The sequence below is a fragment of the Dromiciops gliroides genome, chromosome 3 (genome assembly GCF_019393635.1).
Source record: "Dromiciops gliroides isolate mDroGli1 chromosome 3, mDroGli1.pri, whole genome shotgun sequence".
NCBI lineage: Eukaryota > Metazoa > Chordata > Mammalia > Microbiotheria > Microbiotheriidae > Dromiciops > Dromiciops gliroides.
In genome coordinates this window covers 547,457,896-547,474,617 of record NC_057863.1, presented here as the reverse complement: position 1 = coordinate 547,474,617, position 16,722 = coordinate 547,457,896, and the positions used below count along the sequence as shown (strand labels likewise).

The following is a 16,722-nucleotide window of genomic DNA, read 5'->3' as shown; positions in this document are numbered from 1 at the left end:
GTCTCATTTCTTACCAGAAGCCTTTCCTAGCCCTCCTTCATCTTAGTACTTTCATTGTCAGACTAGCCCAATTTGTCATATGCACATCTTGTTTGTGTACGTTTGTTTGTATGTTATCTCTCCCATTAAACTATGAGCTCCTTGAGAGCAGGGACTGGTTTTTGCCTGTCTTTGTACCCTCAGAGCTCAACACAGTGCCCTCCAGATGGGAGGCGATTAATAAATAAATTCTAGTTGGTTGATGGTCATCTCTGAATTATCAGCATACAATCAGATCACAGACTAGTTAATTACAATAAAGATAAAACTCATTAATAATAATGCAATTTAAACAATGTAATCCTGAACTATTAACACAAATAACTACACTCATATAGGATTTCTAATTACACTTTTGGGTTTGCATCATAACCCCTCTACTAAACTATATGGCTAAAATCCATGTCTTATCTAAACACTCTATTTCCCCCTGGACTGAACAATGTGCTACACACAGAGAGTACTTAATGTTTGCTAAATGATATAAATGAGCTAGCTGGAATTTTAAAATAATTCCCACATTATTAGTGAAATATTTCTGACAAAGGTTCTTTTTCCCTCATCTGGACTCCCATGGTGGCAAACAAAGAGCATGCTGAATGCCTAGGTGCTGCAGACATTAAGTCTACAATGCTACTGTGCACTTAGCAGCATATCTATAACAAATATATAAACCAACAAACTATTTGTCCTCTGACAAGTCATCGCCTCTCCTGAGCCTGAAAACTGTTTTCAGATCCAAAATCCTATAACCCTCCAAAAGTTAGAAATTTACTATTTCACTCCCATCCCATATGATGAACTAAGGTACTATTAAATGGAAAGAATTAAAGGGATATGGGCAGTTGCAAGAGCTCTTGCCTAAGAATGAAGAACTCTTTGTCAGAGTTCTAGTCCCAGTTCAGCTATCTACTAGCTGTGCAGCCTTAGGCAAATTACTCTATTCCTCTGGTCTTCAATTTCATAGAATCAGAGAATTAAAAGAAACTAAAAGAGTCCGGTATTTCCACTTCCCCATGAAGAATATAATTTTTTAAATCCAGATAAATGGTGTTTCAGTTTCTGCTTGAAAAAGTGGTAGAAGTTACAAACAAATAAGAGCTAGAGAATATTATGAAATACAAAATATATCACTGCCCCAAATTATTCACCTCACAGCTATCCAAATGGTTTGGGGTCTACTCCTTTCACTAAATGCCAGGGATAATGAAGAAACCATAATAAAAACTGAGATGAAAGGTCATAAGAAATGTTCTAATTTATAGGACACACTATGTAAAGGCTGCAAATTAAAACCACACTACTTAATGCTGGGTGCAAATCAATTCAAGTGTAAATCTCCTACTTCTGGACAGAAGCCATCTGATTTAATTAGATGTGATGAAAAGCAAGCAAATGCTAATTTAGCAAAAAGAGCATTTATTTTGAGAGCTACTGAATTATATTTAACATTTGAATTAACACAGAAGCTGGGAACATTTTATGGGAAGAAACATAATTCTTCATATAAATTGGTGTCAACAGGTGTTTAAGCTTGCACGAAGCAGACAGCAGAAGCAAAGAGCAAGAATTACAGACCTCTGACAAATGACCTACTGAAACATCAGCTTATGTTTCTAATAGAATTCTTCTATCAGAGATAAATTCTACCTTCCCCTTGACAGTTCTAAAACATAGAGACTCTCCATCCAAATACTTTTGTAGTTAAGAGGTCCATGACTTCATAGATTACACAGAAGTCTCACAAATGGACACAACTTTGTGATGTTACTGAAAATGAAAAAATGATGGCGTCAAGTCCCACCTTTTGGTTATGACCCTCTCTGTGTCTGGCTCAGTTGACTCTCACAACAGACACAGAGTCAATTTACCAACAACACCCTGGAATTCTTCCCAGCTCGGCAGGATCTGCGAGAGCGTGTACTCTACTATGTCCTTTTATGTAGTTTTCTGGTTATACTGGATGACTCTCTGGGAGGGGGAAGAGTAGAAAAGGAGATACAGGGAGAAATCTAAGCAATATGAAAACAAAGGATAGTAATAAAAGCCTATACTCAAAAAGAAGATACTAGCTCTCTGCTTTTGGTAGAAAGAGGGCTCTGGCAGATGTCTGGATAATTGAAGTCTCCTATCCCAATGTATCCGGCCTCTGTGCTGGGTTTATACTCCTTTTCTCAAATTCCTCATCTTCTTCTTTTTGTCCAGCTTCTTCGCGGTGTACACCACCATTTCTGCTTCTCCCTTCCTTGACCTTTCTGTCCTGTTTTCCTCTCTGGCTTCTCTATTTCCTCAGAGAGAACCCCTTCCCCATTCTTCTCCGCCTTCTGCCCTTACAGATCCTGGCTCTTCTGTATGAGGTATTCCCATTCACAGTTTTATGGGTCTTAGATACCAAGGAGGTAAAATGTGTCTCCCTGAATTAAGGTCTCTAGTTCCTCTGGCTTGTAGCCTAGTCACTGTGCCTTTGTGCACAGACACTAAAGCAAGTGGAAGACACTTAAGTGTCTCCTCTGTTGGCTTTTGTCTTGTATCAATTTCTGGCTACTCCCTACAGTATTTCACTTTGGGGATTTACACAGCCAGTCTTTCCCCTTTCCTTGCTTTTTAGTTGGAAGCCCCTTTGATTAGATATGCAAGACACCTGGCAGAAGCATTCTTACCAGCTTATGGTCGGTATACTCCATTTCTGGCCAGGAATCTGTCAAGTCTATACTGAAGGCATGATCCAGAAATCCAAATCCTATTTTCAGATGTCTCATTTTTTGCCAGCTGTTCACTTCCCAAATTCTTCTGCATCCTTTGCCTTTCTATAGGCAACAATGAGAAAAACACAACCTGTACCCTTATGTTCTTCAATTTATTGTTCAAGACTTCACAATCACTGGCGATACTTATTAGCTTCCCATGAAGTGTCATTTGTACCTGCATGAATCAACTGAAGTGGATAGTTATCTTCTTGGAGATATAGATGGCAAAGTGAATAGCGTGCTAGGCCCAGAGTCAGGAAGAGCTGAGTTCAAATCCAGCCTCAGACACTTGCTGGCTGGGTGACCCTGGCAAGTCACTTAACCTTTACCTACCCCAGTTTTCTCAACTGTAAAGTGAGGATAATAATAGTCCTTACCTCAAAAATATGTTGTGTGAATCAAATGACAGAGCATATTTAAAGTGCTTTGGAAATCTTTAAGTACCATACAAATGATATTTTTTTTAAAAAATAACACACAGGAGATTCTCTGTTAATGTCTTAGAAATACTCCCTAGGAAGACAACAGACATCTCTTTTGTTGTTATGAGACCAACAAATAGCTGCCTCAGTAACTCTGAGAGCCAGGTATTGCTAACTATTATTATTGGCCATCTCTTCTTTCTCTCTCTTTCACTGGAGGATCTCTCACCTGACAGTTCCTGTGGTTCTACTAAATTTTTTCTTGGGAAGACAAGCCAGGTTCTCCCTCTTCAGAACACCCAGCTCTTTCCTATTCAGAAAGAGCCCCAAATTTGGGTGGTTTTTTTTGCAGGGCAATGGGGGTTAAGTGACTTGCCCAGGGTCACACAGCTAGTAAAGTGTCTGAAGCTGGATTTGAACTCAGGTACTCCTGAATCCGGGGCCGGTGCTCTATCCACTGCACCACCTAGCTGCCCCCCAAATTTGTTTTTAAGCCATAATTATATGGCTGTATTTTTCCTTCCCTTTCTCCTCTGTTTAAAACTTCCATTATCCATCATCCTGACGAAAGTCATTTTTCCTTCTCCTCCTCAGATCCTTTTTGTCCCCACTGATGCCTTGCTTGTTTTCTTTAGGAACCTTTCATTCTCCCTGACAACTTGAAGTCTGAATCCCCTAACCTTCTCCTGCAGAAGGGAGATATTATCCTACCCTTGGAGCATAGAAGTCACTCTGGTTGGGGCAGAAATACAAATATATTCGCTTGGATTCAAGTCACTGTGCTTTTAGTTTCCATTTTAGGGAAGGGGCTAGGTGGCCTATGCTTTCTCCCTGTCCCTTCTTTGCTCTTGACTCTCTGAAGTTTGTCTCCAGACCTCCACTGGACCTTCCAAACAACCACCCGCACACAGAGACCCTATTTTCAGCTTCTTTTATGTGTTGTGTTCCTCCATTAGCATGTAAACTCTTTCAAGGGTTATCTTTCTTTTTGCTTGTGTTTGTGTATCCAAGACTTAACACTTCATTTATGCTGTTTGACTTTCTGAAATTACTTGTAGGTGGTTCATACTTCTATCCTAAGCACTTAGTTAAAATTTTTTATAACCAAGTATCACTTCTTTATAATTTGATAACCTGGACAAAAATTCCTGTCTCAACAACAGTTCGTCCATGGCTATACCCATTTCCACTTCAGCCTCCCTTCAGTTTCACCAATTTGCCACACCCATCAATGCACTTCATCAATGTGCTTAACTCTAATTTTAGTCTCTTCTCTCTGTAGATTATCTCCAGTTTACACTGCATATATCTTTGTTGTAGTTATTCACCCTTCATTTTCTTTTTTCTTTTTTCTTTTTTTTTTAGTGAGGCAATTGGGGTTAAGTGACTTGCCCAGGGTCACACAGCTAGTAAGTGTTAAGTGTCTGAGGCTGGATTTGAACCCAGGTACTCCTGACTCCAGGGCTGGTGCTCTATCCACTGCACCACCTAGCTGCCCCCTCATCCTTCATTTTCAAAGATGACCAATGACATCACAGACTGATGTCTTGACTTGCTTGTAAATTGGATTTAAGTGAGGCAGAGTTGCACAAAGTCATCAGCCTCACTCTCTCTTCCAGAGACATCAAAGTCCAGTGGTTTGTCAAAAATCAAGACAAATGAAGATGGCTCAGGATGCAGGGGATGAGCTTGGAATCTTTGATGACTGACCAACCTCTAAGCCCACCAGAGTGCCTGCTTCAGCTGGCTTCATGGCCACTGGAACAAACTGTTCCCATCTGCCCATTCCACCGGGAGAAGCCATCATATGCTTGGAGTAGACATCCCCCCTAACTCACTGATGGATTTGAGGCCTGTCAGTTTCCCTCAACCTGGTTTAGCCTGTCTGCAGAAATGGTTTACCAGGTATGGCCAGTCATCACATTAGATCTTGCAAGACACAGGCAAGAGTTGTTTGCACAGAGTTGTTGGCCTCTTGTCTCTCCATTAAGCTCTGAGTTCCTTGAGATCAGGGACTGTCTTTTGTTTTTTTTTATATTCTCCAGCGCTTAGCCCATAGTAGATGCTTAAAGGGAGGTAGGTGGCATAGTGGATGGAGTACCAGTGCTGAAGTCAGGAAGTCTCACTTTCCTGAATTCAAATCTGGCCTCAAACACTTAGAAGCTATGTGACCCTGGGCAAGTCACTTATAATCCTGTTTGCCTCAGTTTCCTTATTTGTAAAATAAGGTGGAGAAGGAAATGGTAAACCACTCCAGTATCTTTGCCAAGAAAACCCCAAATGGGTTCACAAGGGGTTGGACATGACGGAACTACAACAATTTAAAGGACAATCAGATGGTGCAGTGAATAGAGCACTGGGCTTGAAATAAGGAAAACTTATCTTCATGAGTTTAAATCAGGCCTCAGAAATGCACTAGCTGCAAGACCCTGGACAAGTCACTTAACTCTATTTGCCTCAGTTCCTCAGATGTAAAATGACCTGGGAAAGAAAATGGCAAATCACTCCAGTATCTCAGCCAAGAAAAATTCAAATGGGGTCAAAAAGAGTTGGACATAAAAACAACAGAAGTGCTTAAGAAATGCTTAATGATTGAATCCCCATTTCTTCCAATTACCATTTCTTACTTATCCTGATTGAACTTGCCAGATACCTTCTCTTTACAATTCTGTTGTAGACTAACTCTAATCTTCCTGGATCTTCTTTAATCCCTTTATAATCTACTTTAATCATCCTTAATCCTGTTTCTCTTACAGTCCAGAAGTAGAATTTAGATTGACAGCTAGGCTTAGAGAATTTTCTCCTCCAAATTTTGCCAATTCCCCTCCCCAAATTCAATCTGTGACCTCTCCCTTACCACCCCCTCCAAATCATCAACACAATTTTATTGTCCTTCCTATTCTCTCTCAAATCCTTCTCTCCTGATCCTCCTGCAAACAACCATGGGCCAAGGAAGACAGTAGAATGCTACTCTTTGATAATATCTTACCATGTTAAATATTCTCGGTTTCTTCAAATCATACTCATATAATCTAGGAGTTATAAACCTTTTTTTGTGTCATGGACCCCTTTGGCAGTCTGGTGAAGCTCTAGGCTTCCCTTTTCTGAGCACCCCTTTTCAGAATAAAGATTTTAAATGCATAAAATAAAAATACATAGGATTACTGAGGAAACCAATTATAAAATACCAAAAAAGTTCAGGAGGCTCAGGTTAAGAACCCTTGTATAGCATGATGGTCAGTCCTCTCTTTGTCCTTGTCACCTTTCTCTGGATTTGATCCAATTTTGGTCAATGTCTGTTCGAAAATGTGGTGTCCAGAGAGCTGGATACAATATTACAGACATGGACTACCCAAGGTAAAGTTCAATAGGACTACCACCACTGAGGGTTTGTCCATTATACTTCAATTAATTGTGTCTAAGACTCTTCCCTAACACAATACAATGTTGATTCTTATTGAACTCGAAGTCCACTCATATCCCTGGCTTTCTCTGTACAATTTTGTTTTGCCATATGTCCCCATCCACTACTGGACATTTGCAGAAACTAAATGAGAGAGGAAATAGATGCAGTACTTAATTGCCATTTTAATAGCTGATGATACTGAGATTAAGTGAGATTAGCATACCCATATGATTCCTCTGATCTGCCCTTTATATCCAGGAGAACAGAAGAATATCCCCATCTACATGTTTGCTAAAAAGGGAAAGAGCAACCTAATTAGTCCAATGCTTTGATACCTGCATATGTTCCTCTTCTCCTATTTTTAATGTTTTATGAATACTTTTTAGAAAGAATCAGTCACTTCCCCATAACTGCTAGTACCAATAACTCCTAACTCCACTTCCATCCTCCCACCCATCAATTCCCCACTTTTAATCAAGAAGTACAGGGGGCAGCTAGGTGGCGCAGTGGATAAAGCACTGGCCCTGGATTCAGGAGAACCTGAGTTCAAATCCAGCCTCAAACACTTGACACTTACTAGCTGTGTGACCCTGGGCAAGTCACTTAACCCCCATAACCCCCCACACACACACACACAAAAAACCCAACAAACAAAAAAAAGTATAGTTAAGGAATATAAAGCAACACATTAGTCACATCTGACAAAATGTGCCTCATCCTAGAGCTCCTAAAAGAAGTAGTTTTTACTGTCTATTCTCTGGACTTCATATCGTTAAGTTCATTGATCAGAGTTCTGATGGCTTTCAGTGTTATTTTACCTTGCCATATTATTGTGGTCATGATTTGAATTGTTTTCATGGTTGATAGCTTTCTTTTACATAAAAGGATATTAAATTGCTGTACACCAAAGGACAAGAGAGGGAAAGATGCAGTACCATTAAAATAGCTCATCCTTAGTCTCTTGGGAATCAAGTTGATGAAATGGTTGTGATTTTTGCCTGCTATTGTTGCCATATGTGATCTTGAGCAGTTGGCATAGGGAGCAAAGCACAGTGCTTAAACTTAAGACACATAAATTCAAGTATCCAGTGCTACAATTTACTACCCATGTGATCTTGGCAAAGTCATTTCACATCTCTAAATTTCAATTTCCCCAACCCAAAAAAGAAAATAATAATACTGACTCTAACAGCTATCTCATAGAGCTACTGAGAAAAATATTTTGCAAACTGTAAAGAGCTAGTTATTATTTTCATCATTTTCAGCAAACTATCTGCTTTGTGAATTAGACGGTCCAAAATACAAGTTACTAGTAAGAATGTGCCTTATTCTCCTATAATCAAACCTATATTTAGATATAACCAGGGAACCAAGAAGTATCACTACCAACATCTTAATAAATTCAAACATCATCAATCACTATGCAAAAACTGGTTATCTTTCAAGAATTTCAATTTGCTTCTACGTTGAACTCTAATGCCATTCTCCACATTAATGTCAGACTCCATAAATTCCAATCACATTGACAAACACTGGGAGAAGCTCTGGCAATAGCAGACCTGCTATAATTTGTAAATAGCCCATCTTAAATAACAAAACAAAACAAAAAAACCCTTTCACTTTATTTCTCAATTAACAAGTATTTCTTTTCTGCCTCTTTCCCATAAAAAGGAAACCCAAGTAACAAATATGCATAACAAAGCAAAAACAACTGCACATGTCCAAAAATGTATGTTTCATTCTGAAGCTTGAATCCATTACCTCTCAGTTGGGGGTTAAGGAGAGAAAAGAGAACCAAAGTTACATAGTTCTTCATCAGTATTCTGGAATCACTGTTAATTATTGCATTCATCAAAGTTAAGTTTTCTTTACAAAGTTGTTTTATTGTATAGATTGTTCTCCTATTTCTCACTTCACTCTGCATTAACTCATACAAATCTCCTCAGGCTTTTATGAACCTATCATTTCTTATAGCATAATAGTATTCCACTCTATACATTATATACCATAATTTGCTCAGCCTTTCTCCAGACTGATCAGCAGCCCTCCCCACTGTAGTTTCCAGTTCTTTGCCAGTAAAGAGCTGCTACTTTTGTACTTGAGTCCTTTTCTTCCTTCTTTTGATCTTTTGGCAGTATAATCTTATGGTACACTTTTCTACCTCCTGCTATTATCCCAAAACATTCTATATTCTAGTCAAGATGGACTAGTAACTGTTTCTCAGTTTTATTCTATCCTGTCTTGGTGATTTTGTTAATGCGATTCTCAAAACCCAGACCTGACTCCTCTCTCCACTCCAGTCCATCCCTCACACTTTTCAAAGTGATTTTCCTTAAAGGAAGATCTGACTACATCATTGCCCTACTCAATAAAATTCAGTGCCTCTCTTTTCCCTCCAGGAAAAAAATAAAAACTTTTCTGCTTAGCTTTTAAAGCCCTCCACAACTTGAGCCCGACTATCTCCCCAGCCTCAGCTGACATTACTTCCCATCCCCAATCCAGCTAAATTAGCCTTTTCTCTGTTTCTCACATATTACATTCCATCTCTTATCTCTGCATCTATGTCCTGGCCATCCCCCACACCTGAGATGAACTTTCTCCTAACCTTAGTCTCACAGACTCTCACTGTCCTAAATAACCTGTTTTCTGATTTCCCCCCCTCCCTCTTATTTAACTACTTTGTATTTATGAAGTATATATTCATAAATGCTTATTGTCTCTCCCATTAGAATGTAGTTTTCTTTGTCTTTTCATCCCTAGTGGCCAGCAAAGTTCCTTATACACAGTGCTTAATAAAATGCCTGCTGACTGACTGCTCTCCCCTGACCATTGTTGAAATCCTTTCCTTTTTCCAAAGTTCAGTTCAGGTGCTAAATCTTGAAGGAAGCCAGCCATGATCTTTCTAAGCCACAAGTTACTTATTACTCCTCCATAGCACTTTGATCCTCTTTTGCATTTGTATTTGATTTACTTATTTGAGGATGTCTCATTGCCTCTATAAGATTATGTCCCTTAAGCACAGGAATTATCTTATGATATTTTTGTGCCCCCAGCACCAAGCAGTTTTGTACTCAGCTGGTGCTAAATAAATGTTTGTTAAGTTGAAATGAAGAGTAGCCTTTTGGCAAAAGCACATGATAATAAAAGAGTCTGTGTTTTAAATGAGCCACCACCCTATTCTATACAAAGAACTGGGTAGGAAAAGGATGATTCTTGAGGACAAGAGAGTCAGTTATTCCTAACATGGGCCTTTTAGAAGAAGATTCAGAAAAGTAACAAATTACATTTCCCTTAAGAGTGGAGCTTCTACTTGGGAATTACCATGAGAACCTGGTGAAAAAACACTTAACCTCTGTTCTGATGGTATGTCAGGTCAGGAAGATCCTGCCAAGTGCTTTAAAGGAATCATACTGAATCCACAAAAGATGCTGTGACAAATTTGGCCTTTAACCTCATTTCTTCTTTTAAGAGTTTACTGCAATTTATTTATGCCCTCCCCTGGCCCCCCATATATCTTGCAGGATAAGTGCTTGAAAGGCTGACAACAGCAGCTGCTCTCAACACACCACAAGATGCTGTTAGTCTATCTTAGTTATGTCAATTTACCTACCAGAGCACTGGGGGTTTCTGTATTTTTGGTTTTTGGTTTTTTACAAAGGTCCCATATGGATTTTATTACATCATCACTGCAAGGGTAAAGGTTTATGAAACACACCAGTCTTTTCTTCTGCATTTTTGAATACTAAAGAGATGGATCAGTCAGAATTCCTCTCTCTAGCCTAAGTTTTGTTTTGAGCTTTGCACTATCACAACTGCTCAATCTTGATAGCATAGAGGATAATTTTATTCTTAGGCTCAACAAAGCTTTCAAACAACTGCATATCAGTTTTCCTTAGGTTCTTCTTTGAAAGACTGTGGCAATGGCATTATTTTTGTAAGCTCAAGGAGGCAAAAACCCAGCAGAACTGTGCTTGGAGCTGCCTGCTTCCTTATAAACAGCTGGACTTCAAGAGACCCGGTTGGATCGTATGATTTAAGAACCAAGACTGGGAAACATGCCCTACGCTTCCTAAAAGCCTGAGCTCTGGTCTTTTCAATGGATCAGCAGTGCATCTGCTGGGACTGTCTGTTAGACATGACAGCAACACTGAAAATCCGACAAGAACCTGGCACATTTGAATTTCTAAAAGTAAACCACGGTAATGTGTATAGAACTCAGCCTGGAATCTAAGGTAAAATTCTACCCTCCTTCAAGGCCAAGCTGAAAGACGATTTCCTTTATGAAGTCTTCTCTGAGCTCCTTAATCAGAATCAGAAATACTAAAAGGAAGATTCATTATTACAAATGTATAACCCTATGGTCTTTTTTAAAAAGTGTTGATTTTTGTTAACCCTAAATACAAGGAAAAGTAATTTACAATGCTTCTGTTTCTAAAGAGCCTCAAGCACTAGTCTTTACAATAGTGCAACTAAAGATCTAAGACCACATACATTCACATTTCACAGAGAAGGACTGAGAAAATGGCATCATTGGATCATGGATTTAGACCTGGGAGAACTTCAAAAGGCATCCAGTCCAACTCCCTCATTTTCCATAGGAACAAACTGAATTCCACAAAGGTAAAGTGGCAGCCTGGTGCAACAGAGGAACCATATTTGAAATGAGGAAGATGTAGGTTCATTTCTCACTTCTGACACTAATTATGGAATCATGTGTAAATTACTAAAACCTGTCTGAGGATCAGTTTTTCATTGGGACAATAAGGATACCTGTAGTACACAATTCACAGACTTAAAGCATTTCACAAACCTCAAACCCTCTATAAATATCATTCATTGTTTTTGTTATTGTCCAAGGTCACAGTAGGTGGCAGAGCTGGGCTTTGAACTCCCAATCTGGCCCCCTTTTGACCAAATTATGCACCCTCTAGGCACTGTGGGTCAGAGGACCGAAAAGAACTCTCTTAATAGCAACATATGCTTCTGGTCTTACCTCACACCATTCTCCTTCACAGATCATAGCTTAAAAGCAAATTGTAAGATGTGTAATACACTGAACATATCCTGTATGTTCTCTATTCTGTGGCTTTGTTAACATCATTTCCTAGTAGCTTTCCTTCCATATTTTTTTTAAATGACTTGCCCAGGGTCACACAGCTAGTAGGTGTCAAATGTCTGAGTCTGGATTTGAATTCAGGTCCTCCTGAATCCAGGGCCAGTGCTTTATCCACTGAGCCACCTAGCTGCCGCCCCCCCTTCCACATTTCTGACATTCTTCAAGGTCTGGCAATTTCCTTTATGGAGTCTTCTTTGACCTCTCAAATCAGAAATGAGGTCTCCCATTCATGAATTTTCTCTTAGTACTTTTCTTCCTGATGTGTAGTCTATCTGTACTAATAACTTTTGCTATTCACATATATGCTAAATCTTATTTTGTCTATCAAATGTTAAACGCTTTGATGACAGTCTAAGTCACATTCCTTTTGGTGGTAACTCCCCCACCCCCACCTCCCTCCATCCCCTACCTAAACATGCAGTGTCTAGAGCAGTTTAACACAACCCAAGAGGTGTGTTGTGATGCTCAAATGATGATCACATAAAGTCCTCTGTAACCAATATAAATGAGTGGCTTGTACTTTAGTGTTTCTTTCATTGATTTACATTGAACATATTTAATTATTGGCTATTTAAGTAGCACAATATAGAAAACTCCCATCAATTTAAAGACCATTAACAAAACCTAATAAACAATTTATTCCTGTCGCCCTCCCCTAAATGCTTTAAAAACCCACTGTTTAGATTTTGGTAAAAACAACTGATAGGGCAGGGGGAGAGAAAGAGTCTCTAGCAACTGGACTCTGGGCACATTCCTTCACGTGGTCCTGCCATATCTCAAAGCAAAATGTTTGAGAATTCCATAGAGTTTCCCTTGGCAGTGTGCTGGTGTGGAAGGCATTCTTCAGACAGGGCAGCATTCTAGACTGGCATTTCACAAAGGCCAGATGAGTGAGGAGAAATAGGCATTACCATAAAAACCAGAAAAGTACTCCAATACTATGTACTCCAAAGCCAGAATGTTCAGATAATATTGAAACAGGATTTCTAAGACAATTCTTTTAGAACAGTATGGCCAATAAGTCACCCAATTCATAAGAACACAAAAAATAACTTGGGCTATGAAAAATTGAACTCAGCTTCTGGCCTTGTCTCTATCATACTAGGAAAGCCCACATTCGTGGAGTGGAGGAAGTAATCAGTTAAGAATCAAGAGTTATCTGGGTTCAAATCTAACACTTACTTAACTCTATGACTGTGAGCAAGTCATTTACTTTCTTCATCTATAAAATGAAGATAAGAATACCTGTACTAATTAGCTTATGGGGAAAGATTATAAGGAAAGCACCTTAATAACCCCTACAAGGCTATTTGTAATATTCACAAAAAGCCAATATGCATGTAAAGCCAATAATCGGATCAATGATTTCATCACATCATATGCTCTATAATGTGCAGCAGCAAGTATACAAAAAGAGACACTTACTCTCTCTCCTTTTCTGTCAACTTGTCATTGATATTGTCTTTGATTGTTGATCTGGATCCCTTGTGAATTATGGGATATCTGAGGGGCACTTGAAGGAAGAAGGAAATCATGGAGACCAAATGTGCCGTGTAACCAAGAGCAACAGCAATGCTTCCATCATCTTTTGCTGCCAATTCAAAAGCAAAGACATAAGAAATCCTTATTTACCCATAGAAATGACCTATGTAAACATAAGGATTCTGTTTTCAAAAAGATATTTTTTTTAACTTTTAAATAATAAGACACTAAGAATTAATCTAAACATGACTTTTTCGATAATTGTAAATCTGTTTTTAAAAAGCCTTCTGCTTTACCCCATTCCTTTAAAAGCTGATTCCGAGTAAACAAGGTAATAATATTTATATTGGATATGTTTCAGTCACCCCATGTTACAGGCATACCCTGCGTAACAAAGCCTCAACCAATGTCCTTTTCCAAGCATGCTATTGATAAACCATAAAGTAAGCTCCATCTTCAACAATTTCAAAATCCCAATGTAATGTCATTTGGTCAAATGGTCTGTGACAATTTGATTTAGCACTCAAGCCTCATCAGGATTAACTCTCAGGATCATCAGATGCTTAGTATCACTATTCTTCTCACTATATGTACATAAACGTTGTCCCTAAAGAATTGCGCACCCCCCCCCAATTCCATAACCTTTTGGCTATGTTGTATTTTCACGTAATCAATTAATGAGGTTAGGCAAGGTATCCCTGTAGTTAATAATACAATTAAAGACTATTCAAACTTCCATGCCCTTCTTCCCCAGCCTATAACAAGGGGGACCATACTCACCATAGTTTATTACATACTATTTTAATTATTTTTTAATACTTAAATACACAGTACTACAGAAACATATTTCTTCTAATATTAGCAATTCTCTAAGCAACAGACTAAAAAAAGGTTAATTCTGAGGTTAAAAACACAAACTCATAAAGCATGTTATGAAGTTGCATGCCCATTGGCTTCATGCCATTAATAAAAGTGATGCAGAAATAATTCTAGAAAAATGCTATTATCTGAAGGTGAGACAGCCAGCACAAAGAAATAATTCACAGTTTTTAAACAGTCAATGCAAAAGGTTATAGATATTATGGTCTGTATACCATTCAATCCATGCATTTTAGATAGAAGCACTTGTGGAAAGATGTATATATTATCCTACACATAGATGTAGTCATCTAACTTTTAAGAAGCTATGGATAATTACATTTTAAACTCACCATCCAGTTTTCTGCCACTGCCTACAAAGTGATAAATGATCATTCAGGCACTCAACTGATAGTAAATAATGCAACATAAAAGCTTTTTCCTTTCCCCAGAGAGGAAAAAATTAATTGCCCAATGTGTCCCCAAGGTTTAAAAAAATCCAAATCACTTAAAAGTTTTAAATGTATAATCGGAGAAATTTCAGGTGACAAACATAGAATTCATAAAAGAATAAAGGGGTAACCTCTCCTTCTGGGCTCTCTGACCTCACCTCCATTCACTGCCTTCTTATGCTGTTCTTTTACTTCTGGCACTGAAATTCCTTATGAAAGGGACCTTATTACAACCAGTCACCCTTGCTGAGGAGTTGTATCATTAGATGGTGGAATTCATGCTCAGACCAGGAGTCATTCAACTAGCATTTATTATGGACCCACTGTGTGCTGGACACTGTGCTAAGAACTGAGAATACAAAGAGAGGGGGGTGGCAGTCCCTGCTTTTAAGGAGCTCACAGTCTAATGGGTAAAACCACAGGCAATAACTAAATGTAAAAAGATACAGATAGGATAAATTGGGGGTAGTCTCAGAGGGAAGACATTAAGATAAATGAGGAATGGAAAAAGCTTCTTATAAAAGAAAAAAAGCTGAGACTAAGAAAACCAAGTAAACCAGGAGGTGGAGACAAGGAGGGAGAGAATTGCAGGGCTGGGGGACAGCCAGTGACACACTTGAAGTTGGGAGTTGGAATGTCTTGTTGAAGGAACAATAAGGTCAATATCACTTTCTTGTAGAATATATGGAGAGGAGTAAGGTGTAAAAAGATAGAAATGTAAGAAGGGTCCAGGTTATAAAGGATTTTAAAAGTCAAATAGAGGATTTTTTTGTTTGATCTTGCAGGTAATAAAGAGCCACTGGAACTTTTTAAATAGGGGGTGATGTGGTCAGAGGTTGGCTTTTGAAAGTTCTGTTTGGGGGGAAAAAAAAGATCTGTTTGACAGCAATATGGACTGGAATGGGAAGAGGTAGAGATCAACTAGCAGGCTACTGTAATAGTCCAGGTGTGAGAGAGTGTCAAAGAGAAGGGGGTCTATGGGAGATATTATGAAGAGAGGGGAAGAAACTGAAGAGATGAGGATGACATCTAGATTTCAAGTCTGGGTAACTGGAAGGATGGGGATACCCTAAACCACAATAGGAAAATTTGGAAGAGGGTAGAGTTTGGGGAGGAAGATGATGAGTTTGGTTTTGTACATGCTAGTTTAAGATGTATATAGGACATCCAGTTTGAGAGGTATAGTAGACAGTTGGAAATAAAAGACCAGGGGTTGGGAGAAAGATTGGACCTGGACAAGTAGATCTGAGAATCATCTCTATACAGAGAATAACTGAAACCATAAGTTGATGAGACGAACAAACAAAACTGCAGAGAGGGAGAAGAGAAGAGGGCTCAGGACAGAGCACAATTAGCAGGACTGACTGGGATGAGGATGTAGCAAAGAAGACTGAAAAGGAGAGGTCAAACAAGTAAGAGAAACCAGAGAACAGTATCACAAAAACCTTAAAAAAAAAAAAAACCTCCAAGAGAGGAGGGTGAGATATAATGTCAAAGGCTACAGAGAGCTCAAGAGGGATGAGGATTAAGAAAAGGTCACTGGATTTGGCAAATTAAGAGGTGATTAGTAAGAGCAGTTTTGGTTAAGAAGGAAGTTAGAAGCCAGACCGTAGAGTAAAAAAGAGAGTGAAAGAAAAAGAAGACAGCCTTCTAAGGAGTTTCACTACAAATGGGAGGAGGGATATGGAATGATAGCCAGCAGGGATGGATGGATCAAGTGAGACTTTTTTGAGAATGAAGGAGAAATGGGCATGTTTGTAGGCAGTAGGGAAGCAGCCAGTGGATGGGGAATTAATAAAGATTAGTGAGAGAGTAATGATAATAGATGGGAGCAATCTGCTGGAGAAGATGGGACACAATGGGATCCTTTGTGCATACAGAGTGGTTTTCCTTAGCAGGGAGAAGGTCCACTTCTTCATATGAAGGGAGCTAAAAGACCAAGTATGTCACTATGTGTTCTTGGGCCAATCACATTACATCTTCAGAGTTTTGGTTAACTCATCTGGAAAGGAGGAAGTGGAGGGAGGGGGGAGAAAGCTGCCTTAAAGAAAACAACTTATAAACTATAAACATAACTATAAGCTGTATTATAATTCCCAGCGAATTTTCCAGCCTGTTAGCAAGCTCTCTGAACGTCCCTTTGATTAGCCCCCAGAACATGAAAGCAGAAAGCTGGCAATATTCAAATTAGGATAACATT

The 16,722-nt window shown here is 38.9% G+C and overlaps 1 protein-coding gene across 3 annotated transcripts in view; it reads right to left on the bottom strand.

Moving 5' to 3' along the window:
- Window positions 1-16,722, bottom strand: part of UVRAG (UV radiation resistance associated) — a 372,875-nt gene that overhangs the window by 158,059 nt on the left and 198,094 nt on the right. For 2 of the 3 annotated variants that reach the window (XM_043995097.1, XM_043995099.1), the window contains 2 exons: window positions 14,424-14,444; window positions 13,156-13,321 (listed from right to left, as the gene is read on the bottom strand). In XM_043995097.1, the coding sequence (XP_043851032.1) occupies window positions 13,156-13,321; window positions 14,424-14,444 (187 nt within the window). The remainder of the gene's footprint in view (window positions 1-13,155; window positions 13,322-14,423; window positions 14,445-16,722) is intronic. The other variant, XM_043995098.1, reaches the window with a different exon arrangement.